The sequence below is a fragment of the Maniola hyperantus genome, chromosome 17 (genome assembly GCF_902806685.2).
Source record: "Maniola hyperantus chromosome 17, iAphHyp1.2, whole genome shotgun sequence".
NCBI lineage: Eukaryota > Metazoa > Arthropoda > Insecta > Lepidoptera > Nymphalidae > Maniola > Maniola hyperantus.
This window is the reverse complement of record NC_048552.1, coordinates 9103233-9122943: the sequence shown is the minus strand read 5'-3', so window position 1 is coordinate 9122943 and position 19711 is coordinate 9103233. Positions and strand designations below refer to the sequence as shown.

At 38.0% G+C, this 19711-nt stretch overlaps 1 protein-coding gene across 3 annotated transcripts in view; it reads right to left on the bottom strand.

The window, feature by feature from the left end:
- unc-13 overlaps positions 1-19711 on the bottom strand; it is a 394380-nt gene that overhangs the window by 294472 nt on the left and 80197 nt on the right. For 2 of the 3 annotated variants that reach the window (XM_069504114.1, XM_069504112.1), the window contains exons 6-15: positions 11230-11343; positions 7421-7536; positions 6290-6393; positions 5847-5932; positions 5183-5279; positions 4339-4537; positions 3186-3270; positions 2423-2596; positions 1609-1762; positions 656-723 (exon numbers count right to left, since the gene is read on the bottom strand). In XM_069504114.1, coding sequence (XP_069360215.1) covers positions 656-723; positions 1609-1762; positions 2423-2596; positions 3186-3270; positions 4339-4537; positions 5183-5279; positions 5847-5932; positions 6290-6393; positions 7421-7536; positions 11230-11343 — 1197 coding nt within the window. The remainder of the gene's footprint in view (positions 1-655; positions 724-1608; positions 1763-2422; positions 2597-3185; positions 3271-4338; positions 4538-5182; positions 5280-5846; positions 5933-6289; positions 6394-7420; positions 7537-11229; positions 11344-19711) is intronic. The other variant, XM_069504113.1, reaches the window with a different exon arrangement.

Genomic DNA, 19711 nt, shown 5'->3' with positions numbered 1-19711 from the left:
TAGGTATAACTACATTATAATAATTTAAAACGGGAGCATACAAGTTTGCCAGATTTATAATTAAACTTGCTTATGCTCGCAACTTCACCCGCGTGGACTAGTTACACAAATTTCAAACCCCTGTTTTACCTCTTTAGGGAATGAATTTTCAAAAATCCTTTCTCGGATGTCTACGTCGTATTAACTATCTGCATGCCAAATATCAGCTCGATCCGTCCAGTTTGAGCTGTGCGTTGATATATCATCTGACTGATCAGATTTCGTGTTGTAACTGGCAGTGAGTAAACAGTGGGTTAGTAGTCAAAAACGCTCCAGGTGCGATGCCGGATGCAGGAAACTCAGATTTGAATCCTGCCAGTCCCGCAATTTTGGATATGAAGTATTAAAATTAGCTAAAACTAGATGATGCCCGCGACTTCATTCGTGTGGATTTAGGTTATTAAAAATCCTGTGTGAACTCTTTGATTTTCCGGGATAAAAAGTAGCCTATGTTCTTCCCCGGAATTTCGTCAAAATCGGTTGAACGGATAGGCCGTGAAGACAGACAGACAGACGGATAGACAGATTATATATGGATTATTGTTCCATGCAGCCCTGTGGCATGCTGCAATATCGCATATTGTTCTGGCGTAAATGAAGCTTTAGTGATAGTTACCTTGCGCGGCTGGTGGTGTAGCGTGCGGCGTCTCGTCGAAGAATGGCTGCATCCCCTCATCGTCGTAACTACAACATCATAACGCGTTAATATCAAATGTTGTGTCAGAAGCAGGCGGTACTTAGCGGAAATCCATGATATACAATGAACCAAAATCTTAATCCTACTAATATTATAAATGTGAAAGTGTGGATGTTTGGATTTCTGTTACTCAGTCACGCAAAAACGGCTGAACGGATTTGGATGAAATTTGGAATGGAGATTAAAACATAGGCTACTTTTATCCCGGATAATCAAAGAGTTCCCGCGGGATTTTGAAAAATATAAATCCATGCGGACGAATTTGCGGGCATCAGCTAGTTTGCTATAATCCACTGAAACAAACCGAATCTGTATGGTTGCTTGCCTGGTGGCTGATTTTTCCTGCATGTTTAGCAGTGGGAGGGCGGGCGGTGCATGTCGCATGCTGCATGTTGCACCATACAGATTCATGTTGTTTTAGCGGATTATAGCAAATTAAGTTATCGGTTCATTGCGTTAATATGCGAAGCTGGGGCGGGTCGCTAGTGTTATATAATATAACACTAGCGACCCGCCCCGCCTTCGCACGGGTAGCTTATTACAATTTTCATAGGGATCCCTAACTTTTTTGAAAATAAAATAAGGCCTATTTCACTCAGGAATTAGCTCTCTACTGGTGAAAGAATTTTCAAAATCGGTTCAGTAGTTCCAGAGATTACTTCATACAAACAAACTTAATACTTTATCTCTTTCGCATTTATAATAATACACAGACAGGCACACTTTCGCATTTATAATAATATTAAGTATGGTTTATTATGGATATTGCATTTTCGAATTAAAAATCTAGCGCACTAGATGAGCAGCTTATCGTACCGAATTACGTTACGACACACTACAACACAGCACTGTGTCTGCATCTTTATACACACCTTGTACTATTATAATTGCTATCCTGATAGTGATCTATGGCAGTGTCTTGATATTGCTGTGGTTGTTTTTGCTGTTGCTGCTGTAGCGATTGTTGTTGGTACCCGTAGCTGATGTAGCTATAACTACTAACGTCGGGTACCGTTCTCTCGGGTTCTGCAAAAGATAAGTTATGATTAGCGTCGTTTGCGGTGCTGTAAGGAACTAACGCGCGAACACGTAAAACGTAATGTAGGACACGTAAAGATGGGCTCAAGAGAACAGCGGTGTGGAAAAATCTGCTCATGGGTAATCTATACAGCTGTGCGCAAAGAGAAAAATTGACAGATGAACCAATGCGTGCCGACAACTTTTTTTTTAAAATTAGCCATGCTAATCGTGACTAATATTCTTCTTTCCACTCCAACTAAGCGTACAGCTTGTGCTAGAAGCAGGCACGACAACAGTGCAACGGTGGGGTTTGAACCGGCGACCTTACGGAATTCAGTCTGCTTCTCAATGGTTGAGCTATTGAGGGTTTAAACTTTGTACCATTAAATAAACAAGTACATGTTGTACTCGCTTCGGCGTTGATGAAGGTGTTGCTGAGTGTAACAACGACGGTATATGTACCTTGTATGTAAGGCATGTGTGTGCGCGGTTGCAGGCGGTGCGGGTTGCGCTCGCGGCGCGGCCGTTACCGCGGGTGACCGCAACAACCGCCGACTCTTAGCGACCCCATCCTAAATCGCTACCCGGGGGCACGGGCAACGCTCGACCGCGTTCCGGCGTTGATGAAGGTGTTGCTAAGTATAACAACGACGGTATTATATGTACCTTGTATGTAAGGCACGTGTGTGTGCGCGGTCGTGGGGGGTGCGGGTTGCGGTCGCGGTGCGGCCGTCACCGCGGGTGGCCGCGGCAACCGCCGACTCCTACGACCCCACCCTGAATCGCTACCCGGGGGCACGGGCAACGCTCGACCGCGTTTCGGCGTTGATGAAGGTGTTGCTGAGTATAACAATAAAACAACAACTGAATAACATATTTACGTCCCAATGGACAACTTAAATTTCCACCGTCCTTTTTAAAAAAAATGGTTAACTACAAGTTTACTGTTTAGGGCGGCGTTAAATAAATCCATTTAGCCTTAAGGATTGCAAACCTCCAGTAGGAGAGGGCACAAGAATAAGAAGAACGTTAACTGCAAAAAACAGTTTTTGAGCTATCGCCAAAAATCATGGAAAGAAAAACCGATGTTCAAAGTAAAACCACTAGGGCGAAAGTAAAAATATTTTTCCGTTTTAAGTTAAAATCAGTTTTTAATTCTCACCTTTTTGGCGATGGCTCAAAAACTACTTTTTGCAACTAACTGGGTAAGTATAAGAAAAAGGACAGCAGATTTCTATCGGACGGCACTATTGTGTCCCTACCTACTTAGAAACTATGATAAATATACTATGTGCCCCAAGCACAATCAGTGCGACAACGCTTTTTTGCGGCTTGTTATTTGAGAAAGAGTTACAAAAGTCAAAGGATTGTGCTCAGGCTGCAGCAAGTTCAAAGTTTTAAGATTTTAGAAGCAATTAACACCCCCTACCTGGAAGACTGGCTGTTGTACGTCGCTGCCGATGCCTATACGGTGCCATCTCATTATAATCCGAATAACGGGATGAAGGTGGCAACTGCAACAAAAATAGAGTAACGTTGCGCACAGTTTTAAAAACTTTACCTGCAAGTGAGCGTAAATTGCGCTGCGACTAGTAGCTGACAGGAGTTGGTAAAACTTAGCCACAGAAGGATAGTATGTTCTTACCAAAAGAGGATCAACGAATGTAGTCAGAATGTAATCAGATTTCGATCTGGACCCAATCTAACAATTTTCCAAATTACTTACAGTCAAATGCTGTTTAGTCAAATTTAACCGGCTACAACTAGTTTTAGTCCTAAATAAAGAGAATATGATTATCCGCATGTCAGATAATATATGCGGATTTGTAACCGGATTGCCAGATGACGATGCCAGAACCTTTTCTCCTCATACATTCAATATGGTATTTTATACCAATCGAGAAAAGAAATTATAATGAATAACAGATAAAAAATGAAATCTTTAAAATGAATTATATCATTTTAAATATTTCAATTTTTTTTTTTTGTTCTACAAATATCCAAAATGCATGATACCGTAGCTGCCATGTTAATTCCAACTGTGACGTCATATGGATTGAAATCGTAATGTATTTTACTAAGAAAACACTATTGGTTACTAATCCGTGTGACGTCATGATAGCTCATGAACCTAAAAAGATAGTAGTTAGCGTAGGTAGCGTTTTTGCAGCAAAATTTGAAATGCAGAATTTAAATGCATTTTTATTGCACTTATCGATTGAATAAAATTTTTGTTTTGGTAGTTTAGGATCAAATTAAGACAATTTTCAAAAAAGCTTGTGCTGGGAATAGGTACGACAACAGTGCAACGGTTGGGGTTTAAACCGGCGACCTTTCGGTTTTGAGTCCGCTCCTTTAACCGTTGAGCTATCGAGGCTCAATTATTAACCAGATTTTCGATTATCCGAGTTACTGATTACGATAACAATTATTATATTAATCCGGTTAATCGAGTCCTTACTTTACGCCTAAGTTTATCCAACCAGTCGCTGTAGCCGGCTAAAAATAAGTGGTTAGGTACACTTATTTTTAGCCGAACTTGAACTTTTAGCCGTACACTAAGAACCCCTACGTTTGGGTACCTGTTTAGGCGGCATTTGTGGTAACTGCACAACGGACGAACGGCGTTTATTGATAATGTTCTCGTACTCGGTAGGCGTGAGTCCGCACTCCACGAAGAAGTACTGGCCTTCCCATGGCGGCTCGTAAGCCTGGTACGGGTAACTGCTCGAGTCGTAGTACTCCTCATAGCTGGGCTGTTGCGATAATTGTGTATGGTCCCTATTGAAAAATGTACAATCTATAAATCAATATCCTTACTAGTAAGTATTGTAAAAGCGAAAATGTGTCTGTCTGTCTGTTACCTTTTGACAGCCCATGTACAATATTGGTACAAATATAACAAATTGTTACAAATATAGCATGAATCTCGAAAACGCACAATATTAGCTACCTTGTGTTTTACACAACTATAATGCTGAAAGTAAAGCATTTATTTTAGTACGGCCCGCAGTCAAAACCGCGGCGCGTGCGCGAACGGACTCCCTTGAAAAAGGACCCCGGATGGGTTCGAAACTAGTCGGGCTAACGTCGACTAAACACGTGAGTACAGCCGGGACAGATATTATTTAGGAAAGAAAAGATGTAACTAAATTAAGGGATTAAAATGGGGGTGGAAGGGTTATATGAAACCCTATGTTTTTGAAGTTAGAGATATGAAAATTGGCGTTTAGGTATTCTGGGTTCCGTGTCTTAAGGTAAGACTACTGAGTGAGTAGGTAAGTGAGGCCTTTTGCAGCGGGAAAATTTCAGATCTCATGAGAAACCAGAAATTTTAGGCGGACGAAGTCGCGGGCATCTGCTAGTGTACATATATAGCTCAGAAATTATTGAAAAATACCTAATTAAATGCAGAATAAAGCTCACCTAATGTGCGTACTAGTGGTATATGGGTCATACCCGTATCCTATACTATCGTCGTATAACGTGTTCTGGCGCTCGAGGCTCGGCCTTCGCTGCTCTTCTGTAAATACACCAAAAAAAGGATAAGAGAAATTTGCAAAGCAAAAGAGCTTGAGAAGAGTTCATTCGTAGCGCGCTCCAAACAAATGTAGTTTGGTTCTTATTTGAACAAACTTAATAAGATTTTGTAGTCACGTTTGAGAATCTCATATCTGTGTCTGTAGTTTACCAGATTTTCGTAAAAACCATCATGATCAACCCATGAGCCACTACAGAGTACGGGTCTCCTCTCAAATGAGAAGGGTTTTGGCCATAGTCTACCACGCTGGCCAAGTGTGGATGCAGGGCATGCAGGTTTCCTAACGATGTTTTCCGACACCGTAAAATCAAGTGATATTTAATTACTTAAACGAACAATATGATTCCGAAAAGTTAGAGGTGCGTGCCCGTGATCGAATCCTACTAGGAGGCGGACGTCTTAACCACTAGGCTATACACAGCTTGTGAATAAAATTAAAATCAATTAAAAAAATAGTAGTTTTATTGCTTACTAATAATGGGATTTCGAGACTGATTGTGCCTAACTATACACAGAGAATTATAGACTTGAAGAGTTCGAGTCTTTTACCTCCAGACTGCCAATCCGCTGCCGTCCGCCAAGAGACAGCAGATTCGACGCTTGCCTGCGCATGCAACTGCGACCACGTATCTATCCTGAAATAATTAACATAAAAGCAGGTTTATTAAAGAGACTATGTAAAAGAGGAAAAATTGTGTAAAGGACCATTAGCATCGGAATTCATAGTCAAGATAGGGGACAATCTTAGAGGACAATTCGGACACATGACGTGTCATCATCATCATGATCAACCCATTGCCGGCTCACTACAGAACACGAGTCGCCTCTCAGAGTGAGAAGGGTTTTGGCCGTAGTCTTCCACGTCCGCCATGTGCGGAAACTAGTCGGGCTAGCGTCAACTAAACACGTGAGTAAAGCTGGATGTGAGACATGTATAGTTTACTTATTTACTTAGTAAACATATATTATAGTTAACTAGATTTAGTTCTCACCTATTAGTTCTAGGTTGACTATTATAATAGAGCGGGTCGGCGTCACCATGAAGATGATACTCGTCTCTTTCGTAAGAGTTCTCTCGAGACACCTCCAAAGATCTCTGAAAACAGACCACAATACTAAATCTTCTAAATATATAAAAGGAAAAGGTGACTGACTGGCTGACTGATCTATCAACTGGACATATCGGACTGAAATTTTCCATGCAGATAGTTATTATGACGTAGACATCCGCTAAGAAAGGATTTTTGGTAATTCAGTCCCTAAGAAGGTAAAATAGGGGTTCGAAATTTGTGTAGTCCACGCGTTCGAAGTCGCTGTCATAAGCTAGTAATTTAATATTACTGGTAACTATTCAGATACGGGTTAGGCATTTAACTGGTACTCAGTAGCTATATTAATTAGGTACAAGGTATTAGAAACGTTGTAATTTGAGCACAAAAAAAACGATAAAACAGTCGTACTGAAAATGCTAAAATTTTTATAAATGGCAAGCATATTAAATTTTTAATACCATAGTTTTATTATACCATATTTTATTACTAAATAGGTACCTATTAGTATACTAGCTAGTATCCACGTGGAGCCTACGGCACTCACTCGCTACACCTACCCATGCATACAATCACATCGGTTCGTTGCTCCGTTGTGGCGTGATTGAAGGTCCAACCAACAAACAAACACACGTTCGCATTTATAAAATGGGCAGTGATTACGATACGTGTGATTTAGTAAGTATCTAGTCGCTCACTGCGCTAGGGCGCTATCTCGCGCCATGGATTGGGTCAATTTTAGCGTAAACATACGCATATAAATCATTATTATACGTCGCTCATTCCGGCTGGCGTGTTCGCTTGAATCAGTCGATCAAACAAAACTACTTACAGCTAGCGCATAGAGCGATTACTTACCCATCCGATCAGAATCCGTAAAAATACTTATATAAAATATCTACGTCATTGACTTATATATTACTTCGTATGACTACATCGGAACGTATTTACACGGACTCGGATTGGATGAGTGTGTAACCGCCCTTAGAGGTCTCCTACGCTCGCGGTCGTACGAGATGTGCGTGTGACAAAGAATTAGAGCACTAATTTGAACTTGTAGGTTTCCAAACCTACCTGTGGCGTATGCATTTGATGCGCAGCACTTCTGAACTGCGACGCGCTGCAGTTGGCGTGCTGGCCCACCGGGTAGTTAAGGTCTGACGTGTAGTCGGAGTCCTCGGAATATCCCGCTGTCAATAACAGAAAAATAACATTTTTATAGTACTATGCCTATGAATGTGACCATAGATAGAAAAAATTTAATTATTGTTTCTGTTAATACAGTCCAATTTCAAGAATATTTTATTCACAAAAACATACAATTCTATTAAATAAACTTCTGTTAATTAAATATCACTTGCTTTAAAAATGAAGGAAAACATCGCGAGTAAACTTGCTTATCTAAATGTTCTACATAATGTTGTCAGTGTGTGAAGCCTGTCAATGCGCACTTCGCCATGATAATATTAGGTATATAGATAGTATATTATACATATATATAGCAAACCCTTCTCATTCTGAGAGGACACCCGTGCTCAATAGTGAGCCGGTAATAATGATGATGATGATGATATAATAAATAGCCGGGTCTATTCAAAGTAAATATGCAAATAATTCTCATTCTGAGAGGAGACCCGAGCTCAATAATAGTGGGCTGGCGATGCGTTGATGATGATGATAAGATGATAAAATAGATAGGTCAGGTATATTCAAGGTCAGTAGCCAGTATGCAAATAAAATTCAAAGACTTGATAATATTATTATACTTATAGTACCTATACTATCGGCTCAACAACTCCAAAGTAAACAGAATAACATTCGACTGCTGTTGTTAAAGGATAATGGCAACAAAGGGAAATCTCTCATATTATTTTATAAAAACACGACGTGGGGCGACTTAAATCTATATCATCATGATTAACTCATCTCGCTCACTACAGAGCACATATGTCCTCTCAGAACGAGAAGAGTTTCGGCCAAAGTCTACCACGTTGGCCAAGTGCAGATTGGCAGACTTCACACACCTTTGAGAACATTATAGAGAACTCTCAGGTATACAGGTTTCCTCACGATGTTTTCCTTCACCGTTAATGCAAGTGATATTTAATTACTGCACATAAAAACTACAAATTGCACATAACTTCGAAAGGTTATAGCTGCGTACCCGGGATCGAAACCCCGACATCCGATTAGGAGGAGGATGTCCGAACTACTAGGCTTTCACAGCTTCGATGAAGGAAACATTACATATACGATGCATTTTTATAGTACAAATTTCCAAGTTTTTTAAGATTATAACTAAGCGTCTCTTAAAAATTTAATAACAACTTGTTGGTGGAACGAACGGCCTTAGCCAGAGTAGGTGCATTGATCGCAATAATCGCTCAGATCGGTCGCGTAGGCTTTCCAGATCAATCTCAGTCACTTTCTAGATTAAAAACCGTATCAGCATCACGTAATACTCTAAGTATATAGTCTAGGAGCGATAGCTATTGAAGGGGTTGGCATTGTCGTTGGCAATAGGTATAAGTTTTTACCGCAATTCATCGCTGAAATATTTCGAAAAAACTGTATATAATACTCTTATATCTGTACAATTTTTGCACAAATTAAAATAACTTATGCTAAAAAATGCATTGTGCTGGTTTGGCAATACTACGAGCCAAAAATTAAAATTAAAAGCCAATGTTATTCATATTCTTAAATATATAAAATGATAAGCTGACCGATTAACTGACTGATCTATCAACGCACAGCTCAAACTACTATACGGATCGGGCTGGACATGCAGATAGCTATTATAACATAGACTCCCGTTAATAAGAATTTTTGAACATTCAACTCCTAACGGGGTAAAATAGAGGTTTGAAATTTGTGTAGACGAAGGACGTGGACAAAGTCACGGGAATAAGTTAGTTAGTTAAGTATATAAAATACTTTAAATCTCTGGATTTTTCTACTGCCAAATAGGCTAGTTGACACTTTTTTTAAGTAGGTCTTAAATGGTTAAAATTTGTCCTATTAGATCAAAAAAAGTAACACTATATTTTTTTGCGCCCTAAAAACCGTAAAACTTTAATTTTAAAATATATTTTTCTTAGACAGGTGAAAACACTGTCGGCCATGTTTGGCCGATAGATTATCTGTGCTCTGACGTCATGCATTTGTAAACAACAGTATAACCTCCCAAAGTTTAATAAACATGACTTCTAGACTAGTTTACATGAAAAATATAGTAATTATCGTTATTGTATCATCCGAGAATGTAAAAACGCATCGATAAAGACCACATGAAAGTTGTGGATTAGAGTGCCCAGTAAAATAAATATACGTAACACGCGAAGACTTGCTTAAAGGGATCCTATATCACTAACGACTGCAACCCAAATTTATTTTTGCAAAGATCACTTTGTTGTAAGTTTTACTTAATAACTTATTCAATTTATAAAGAGAAAACGATAATTTTTTACGTTTACTATGAGTTTTTAGAAATATATAAAAACTAGCTTATGCTCGTGACTTCGCCCGCGTGGACTTCATAAATTCAAACCCCCATTTAACCCACTCAGGGGTGGAATTTCAAAAAATCCTTTTCTAGTGGATACCTTCTCTTTACCTACAAAGAACACACCCACTAAATTTCATGTATCTAGGACCAGCTGTTTAGATGTTTAGGCTGTGCGTTGATATATAAGTTAGTCAGGACTTGAAATTTTATATATATGGATACTACGTTAGTCAATAGGGATGACATTTCTTTGTTTATATATTTAATGACGTCACATCATGGCTGACAGCGTTTTCTGAGTTTCAAATAAAAATAAAAACTGTATTTTTTAAAATTGGATTTATATATCCATCCTGCGTTTTTAATAATTGTTATTGATATATTTCGTTGTCTTAAGCAAAATACTATAATAAATAATCATTTATTGGACGAAATTAGATATGAGTCAAGTAGCCTATTGTAACATTGCAACACATGCGTCATAATAACAGAATTAATATTTTCGTAACGGAGAGCTACGTCATCGTAACAAATAGCTACTGCTGCTACGACTACTACTATGAAGCTACGATAGCAATACATCCGTAGAAACAGTTTCAAATAACCCAAGCCATCCTGGCATTAGAGGATTCTGTACCCGAAGGGTGCCAATGTGACCGACCCTAGTGCTAAGCCTCCGCTGTGTGTCCATCTGTACCGTATGTATGTCAGCAGGCTGCATCTTATGAACCGTAATGGTAGAGTAGTTGAAATTACAGTGTCTATTGATTTTAAGCTTATTTCGTGGTCACGACGGGACCAGTCGTCCCGTCCACCACCACGACTGACGACTACGACGACGTCGTCGTCGTAGTCGTCAGTGGTATGTCGTCAACATTCCATCTTCGCGTACGAAACGCTTTGCGTCATCATTCCTTATACGCATGGCTAGGGTCTGGAATACTCTTCCTAGATCAGTGTTTCCTGTCAATTAAAAATAAATAATCCGGGTATCTTTGAAACCAGAGTGAATAGGCACCTTCTAGGCAAACGCGTCCTAGCTTAGGCCACATCATCACTTTCCATCAGGTGTGATCGTGGTCAAGCGTGCGCCTAGAACGAATAATAAAAATAAAAAAAGGCCTTGTTATTCTGAGAGGAGATTCATGATCAGTAGTGGGCTGGCGATGGGTTGATGATTATGTTATATTTTTACGATGGCTCAGCACTCGTACTTTTTGTAATCTTTTCTATTCTCTCACCGGAGTTGCTTGAATTTGAGTGCTTTCTTATCTGATAGTATTGTGAGGTTAGGAAAAATTGCAATCAGATAAGAAAGCACGCAAACTCAAGCATTGGGCATGTAGGTACTAGGAGAGTATAAAATAATACTCACAATGGGCCACGTACTGCAGCTGCCGGCGCGCCTGTTCCGCCCGCTCGGCGTCGAGGGCGCCGTTGAGCAAGTCCAGCTTGCGCTGCAGGTCGGCGCCGCCGGTGCCCTCCGCATCTGAAGTTACAACAAAAAATATTTTAATTACAACTCATACAGTTAAAATCTACGAATAACTATTTAAGTACACGCACAACAGACGGAAACGTTTAAGTGCGGAAACCAGTCCAGAGTGAAGAAGAAGAAGAACTATTTAAGTATAAGCTGATTATTATAAATAGCTAGTTATTAAAAATCCCGTCGGAAGTTTGATTTTCCAGGATGAGAAGTAATCTACGCCACTCCCCAAGTTTTTGAACATACCCATGCGTTGCTTCGTTGTGACATAATTGAAGGACTAACAAACATACTTTCGCATTTATAATATGGGTGGTGATTTATAAACCATGGCCGCGAGGATTAGTTTCGCGTAGTAGTTGAATTTTATTGCCTTTTGTACACTAAATTAACTTTCTGACTGAGCTGCAAATGCTTGTTCTAACTGATCGTTTAAAACTAAGTATTAGGTTTGCCTCATAGAATTTTATATACTAGTTTGCCGCGGATTTATGTTTAACTAGCTTACTCATACTTATAAAATGCAATAACTAATTTACATACAATAGTAGGTAATTTACATACAACTGATTCTCGTAAGTTCACTTTCGCGTGAAATCTAAAATGTACAAAAGGAAACGCTGACGGATTAACTTACTGACTGATCTATCAACGCCCAGCTTAAACTATTGGACGAATCGGGCCTAAGTTTGGCATGCAGATAGCTATAATAACCTAGACATCCGTTAAGAAAGGAATTCTAACAAATACAACTCCTAAGGGAGTAAAATAGGAGTTTGATGAGTTGGAAAGTGTAGTCCACGCGGACGAACGACTTGGTCCGCTAGTTTTACATACAAAGGTAACAAAATTTGTACATGTGGGATATTAATGTCCCACCTCGTAGTAATTTCGCCGAAAGTTGGCTAAACTTTAGACGCATATGTAACATATTAACCTCTTTTTATATCAATATCACAGATCTTTGGGTTTATTATAAATCAATTTAATTAACACTTTGTCAGAACAAATATACACGAACATAAAATCCATGGTGCTCCTACAAAAATAGGTGCTTAACCTCAATCAGAGCTAATAGACACCCAGTGACCCAATTCCTTGAAATTTAATCTATTTCCTTCTCAGTATATCGCTAATAAGCTATCAGCCTGTGGCCAATGCAATTGCGCAAGCTATGAACAAAATCACTTGGGAAATAATTAGCTTGGCAAAGCGAATTTAAAAATTCCATAACTTTTTAAAATCAAACTTTTATTTAGCTTGATTTAACTCGATTTAGTATATTTCGTTCAATTGACTTAGTTTGAATTTCCCAAATTAACCTACGTCACAGAGAGAATATTATTGTAAAATTTCAATTTTCTATAGAACCATTCTTTTGAACTGTACATTGTCTGTCAGTCAAGCAGGTTACTATTTTATAATAGCGCATTTATAGAAAGGGCATTCTGAACCAGTGCAGTGGTACATATTCGGTGACGATTCAAAAGCACTTGTAAAAGTTTATTTCAATAAAAATCTTTCTACCTATTTCTAATATGTATGGATAGATAAATGTAGGTATACTTACTATGAGTAAAAAAAACTGTTAGAGCGATCACGCACTCATCCAATCAGCCCCCCAATTGTGTAAGAATAACCATTTCATGGCTATCGCAATCGTCAAGAATTCTGCCCTTTGATTGGCTGTGAAAAAATGTAAACAGCGAATCAACCAATCAAAGGGCAGAATTTGTTGACGATTGCGATAGCCATGAAATGGTTATTCTTACACAATTGGGGGGCCGAGTCCGTGAAAATACGTTCCTTTTTGTTTTACGAACTATTTGTATACTAGCTTAGGACATAATATGTCGTAGATATTTTTTTATCCGTATTTTCACGGATTCAGAGCGGATGAGTGCGTAATCGCTGTTAATCTTAGCAGTTATTATGTTAATTCAATAACCCTATAGGTATATCTACCTATGGGAGCTAAAAGGAAATTATAAAGAAAAAAACGGGCAACTGCGAGTTGGACTCACACACGAACGGTTCTTTACCGACGTATAAGATATAGCACAATGTTCTTTTAATTGTTTTAGTTTGCATGGTGGCCATTTTAAAATTTGCCATCTTGATTTCTTTTGTTAGCGGAAATAGAAATAAATAGACACTCTTTCAACTATCTACATATGACGTTTCATGAGATACAGCCTGCGGATAGATAGACAGATAAATGGATGGACAGACGGATAGACAGGAGAGACTTATTAATAAAGTCCCGTTGGCACTCTTCATGTACGGAACCCTAGAAATTCAAAAATTTAAATATTTTTGTGCCACGAACGCGTCCACTTTTTATTATGATTAACTCTGATGCATGATTACGCTATGCAGGGTATGAGGCGATGACGTAACAATAACTCCTAAGTAATGAGCATGCGAAAAAATGTAATTTCCTTTTTTCATGGAGTCGTTATTTAGGTAAAAGGCCACAATTTACATATTTCATCGTTATAATAATTATTAATAGAAATTTATTTTGTTTACTTTTCAGCATTGTTCATGTGTAAGCTTAATACTACTTAATTTAGCATGCAAAACCAATTAATAAATGCACAGCATTGCTAATGCCGTAATCAGGGCAGCGCCGCTTCTATATAAAGTCAGTTTTTCAGATTCGTTTTTAGTTAGAACACTTTAAAAATATATCATCCAAAACAACAAAGTGATATTATATACTATGCTGAGCTATTTTTGTGCTATGATGCTCGTGGCTTCGTCTTTTAAAATCCCGTTTTTAAAAAACTCTTCGATTTTCCGGAAAAAAAGTTGCCTTTCTCTATGTCCGAGATGCAAACTATCTCTGTGTCAAACAGATGATGTCCGCGACTTCGTCCATGTGGATTTACATTTAATAATAATCCCGATGGGAACTTTTTGATTATCCGGCATAAAAGTAGCCTATGTCCTTCCTCGGAATACATCCGTACTTTCCGTCAAATTAGGGTAAGCGGATGAGCCTTGAAAAGTTAGCATTCAGACAGGACAAAAAACCATCTTTAATATCATAATTATAACTTAGTGTAACTTTTATAATTCTAAGACCCAATTGTACATACAATTTTGCAATAAATAAATAATCTAATCTATATTGGCTACTATATAGTCTGGAGAGAGCATATCCCTCTCAGGCAGATATGGCATCTAAAGAAGATATGAAACTGACTCTGAAAGGCTCAAAATATCTTCCGCTCGGAGCCCAAGCCATCCTCAAAGGGTGAAGAAATCCCAAATCATTAAAAATCAACCACTCAGCAACATAGATGAAACGGTGGATGACGTGACAGCTAATAGGCGTCTAGCTTCACTCTGAAAGGACGCAATATTCATGTAGATACGTATAATGTTGAGTCAGCTCTACACAATACAGCAGACTATATCACAGTCCGCGACCCGTATCACGAGGGAGGGACAATTAAAATTACCAGAACAATGTTTACCTTAATTAAAATTAAAATTACTTACCAGCACATTTGCAAATTCGTAACCGAAGATTTAGTATAATAAGCAGTTTCATATTGTGTTTACCTATACTTAGTTGGTGGAGGAGGAAACTAAAATCTAGGGGTGGCAAAATTACTAAGCCAATTTTTACTTAAGGCTGCAAAAATAACAACATGGAAAAGGTGCGATGGAAATTGCACGTCAACACTGCTGCGTCATACTAAACGCGCGTATACGCGTTGTAGGATTTGTAATACAGTAGTGCGTGACTATGACGGTAGAAGCGTGGCACCAACGCGCGGTGCACGTGAACACCTTCCATACAGTAAATATTATGTATACCTAATAACTTTTCCCGCGACTACATTCGCGTGGATATAGGTATGAGTTTTTTTTTTAAATTCCGATTAAATTTTTTAAAACCCTTCCTTTGTGGGTTAAAGAATCAAGCCTATAGACAGAGTGGTTTGAGCTCTACGTTAATGGATTAGACAGTTAAGTAGTTACTCTTTTAATAAATATATATTTTACGAAAATTTACGTTTACGTCAGCGATACGTCTCCGTCGCGCCGCGCTACCTTGCCACCTTATTTTAAATAAGCTAAACATTGTAATAATTAAAAGACCTGAAAAGGTTGGATCGTTTAAAGCTCATATTGCAAGTGATATAATTAAAAGGGATGGTGTATTAGAATTAAATTTGTATTTGTTTGGTACATTTTTTACAGTCATTTAAATTTCAAAGTAACATTTGAAATATTTGCCTTATAAATTAGTTCTTCTGGTCTCGTGTATATGTGACCACTGACGATTAGCGAGAAACGAGTTGAGCTTAAAACAAGAAACGAGTTGGTGAGCAATAGCAGTGCGTATAGTTGAGCACAAGTGTACAAACTGTACGACCTTACAATTTTTAATGCTGCGCCAACTGTGCGAGTGCTTTGACCGCAAAGGATCATTCCACAACACTAGGGGTGTGACGCCGCATCGTAACAACGACGTCGCACCTCAGTCCCAATTCCCACGATGCGTTGTGCGTTGTCGTAGAATTTACGAGGCGATGTCGCACCGCATAAGTATTATGAAAAAGCCCAAAGAGAGCGTCGCTGAGCAAATTTTTTCGTAGCTCGTCTCGCTGTGCCAAACTAGTGGAATGGGAGTTCTCACCGAGTTCACAATCAGTTACTGACATGGAATCATACATACCTATCGGTTGTACGTCTCTTGAATGAGAAAATAGTGCATAGTCACTTTCTCGTCGACTATGGAACAAGTGCCTAAAATCTATCTGACAAGAAAACAACGAGAGTTTTTTAAACGGCATTTACTGACCAAGCATTGACCAAGTGACTTCAAAGTTGGATATACTTAAATTAAGTTTAATGTTCAGATACACCTTATACACGTGTATCTTGCCTTTGTAAAGGGAGCGAAGTATCGTCAAAGATGAAAAGTTCTCAAGAAACAATACCTGAGGGGATTTTTTTTTATATCTTGAAAATACTTTCTCATCACAACGAGCTCCCATTTTCTGAATGGCTGTGACAAAACAGTCCAATCAATGCTACATACTTCATCTTACCAAAAGCTTTGTGAATCTCTTTGGGGTTATACATTTTTGTACACTGAGTTTGTAAGCAGATGAAAATTTGTAACGATAATTTCATAATTGGCTTTTTTTAAACCGACAAGGTACGGTGAAAAATAAGACGATTATATTATGTGTTAAACAGTTCATTTATATAAATTATGTTTGTATGTGTGGTTTTTACATGAATTGATGTAACACTGTAGCTAGAGAGAACTAGAGTGAGGGAAGTCTCGGTTTGAATCTTGAATCGTCGATATTTCATGTATTAGGCTATGGTGACGTAAAATCAAAGAAAAATGGGGCTACTTTAGGGCTACGTGCTACGTGACTCAAATGTACTAACATTTGGCGCCTGCCAGTGACGTCGAAGCCTCGATGTTTTGTTACAAGTTCCCTAACTATCGTGAACTGTGCTGTATCACAAATAGTTACAGTATTGTTAATCTTAGTACACCTACCTATACTTGAAATGTTGATAAAGTTTCTAAAAAATATAAAGTAGTGTTCATTTTAATTTTGTAGTAGAGTTAATAAGCTATTTGAGGGAAAAAATTGCGTGACAAAAACAATGTACGAGTAAAATTAATTGTCGATAAATCATGGCGTACCTCGTTACACCCTAATACTAAACTTAGGGGTAAACCTTCATAGCACATAAGGTCTACAGTCCAATATTCATCAAATTACTTTGATTCAAACTTCAAAATTTAATCAAGCTTTGAAGTGAAATATTTTCTCAATCCGATTGTAATTTTCATTAAAGAAGTCTATCGACATAAACGTATTATAAACATCAAATGGGACTCAATTCTTTTACGAAAGTTCAGCTTATTGCTAAAAGTATTAAAACAATCTGTTTGTGTAATTAATAATTAACTAACTTAGACTATTAATTCAGTTACAGAGAAATTATTTTACTTATATTATAAGCAATGGAATTCTTTGGCACCTAGGTAGAACCTATTCTAAAACATCTTCATAATAAACAATTTTACAGACAGATTGTTTTAATAGTTGGTATATTTTCAATATCTCTTAGTGCAACTTACATTCTTTCTCATAGGTAGGTAAAAGAAGTATTCCTAAAATACAAACTATTTTAAATGATGTTTGTTTATACCAGTACTAACCAGGTAACATTTTAAAGATCTATTTATAGCCTGAAGTGTTTAAAAATTCTAGTATTTTATAAACGTGTGATGTTTAGTACTATGTAACACGCTATTGAAATAAAAACTGCCATGTCAAGGTAAAACCTAACTTTAGACTTATTACGTAAACATATTAATTATACTTGTATAAAAATTGTTTTATGAGTTAAATAAAACAAGTAAAACTTTTATCCCGGTCATGTGGTTGTGCTGGACAGATATGTCTCCGGACATCATGTGACTTTGCCGGAGTCATAGCATCCACTCAGTGGCGTGCACAGGAGTTCAAGCCAGGGTATGCATTTAGGTATGAACTTATTTTACGGCAGGTTAAAATGAAAAATAAGCATTGACTTATTACAATGAGGGTAAGCAGTGCGTTTATGCCTCTATGAGCTGCACGCCACTGCATCCACTCAATCATTGGATTAAATAGGGGTTGAAAATTATATAAAAGTTCTATGTTTTTGAAACTACGGACGTGAAAATCGGGATTTTAATATTCTGTGTGAGTATCTAAAGGTGAGATTGAGTGAGTAGATACCTGAGTGAGGCCATTTGGAGCGGGAAAATTTCAAATGTCATGAGAAGCCAGAAATTTTACGCAGATGAATTTGCGGGCTACTGCTAATTTTACATATATGTGGACACTGTTGGTTAAAAATATTGATTAGAAGGTGACAATAGTTAGATAATTGTAGGTTTCGGATCGGTGTAGGGACGGAGGAGTCGATCTAGGTAAGGGTTGGGTTGGGATAGCCTTGCCTAATTACTTTTTATTATGTTAATAGTTTTACTAGTCGGTGATACATATTAGATCTAGTTATGGAGTCTCGTGCCATAGTATGAATTCATAACAGTATTATAACCCATTTAGTAATTATTATCATTATTTTCGTAAATATAACCGGATATCGATTCCAAGACTTGTTGTTAACGACACAATCTGAAAAAAACTGTTATCACCACTGTACTATGGGTAGAGATCGTGATATGAATACAATGTCTCTTGAAACTCTTTTATCGATTAGTAGTTTTTCCGACCTTGATGTCGTCAAGGTTTCATCTCGGGAAATTTTTATTTCGAACTTAGATGTAAACTAAATAAGTAATTATTTTAAATAGTAACGCAAAATATCTAAAATTATATAACTTTAATGAAACTGTTACTTAATTACTTAGATTAAACGTTGGGTTAGTTCCTATATTTAGTGGTTATTCACGAACTCCAATTGAGTGGCATAATCCATTTCTCGTCATAAGCCAAATATCTAATAATATAACCGCAGCCTTATGGCGACAACAATCTAATTTCGTCATGTCCGTCCGTCCATGCGCCCCTTGTCACAGAACAGAAATGCATATCTAAATATATAAAAGGAAAAGGTGACTGACTGACTGACTGATCTATCAACGCACAGCTCAAACTACTGGACGGAGCGGGCTGAAATTTGGCATGCAGATAGTTATTATGACGTAGACATCCGCTAAGAAAGGATTTTTGAAAATTCAACGCCTAAAGGGGTGAAATAGAGGTTTGAACATAGTTTGAAATTCGGTGTAGTCCACGCGGACGAAGTCGCGAGCTTAAGCTAGTTAGTGGATAAAACCATGGTCACAGAAGAAAAACTGTTGAGTTTTCAAGTCAAACACACTTATTTCATTCTCTATACTACCACTATTAGCGCGGTCTCTTTCTAACGCTGTCAATGTAAATAACACACATAATTCTATTGATTGTTTACGTAAACACAATGTTCTATTACACTTTTCGCACGACAAAACCCCAGTACATTCACAAACATATAATTCGTATACACATTTCGCGTCATTTATCTGAACATATTTAACTAACTTCAAACAAAAACTTAATACGGGTGAATTTCACTTCCTTACAACTTAAAAAGTACTCACACAGGCCTCAATTCCGTAAGCGGTAGAAGCGGACCGACTAGGTAGCAGCACTGGCTTTAGAAAAGTATAATTAGAACGGGGGGCAACGCGACAGCTCGAAAGATGCCCCCGTTTCGTCGTAAAACAACCATCCAGCCATCCAATTATGCATGACTCCTATAGTAACATAGGATGACTCTATTTCATATTGTTTAGAACTATTTTTCAATGGAGCGGGGATCT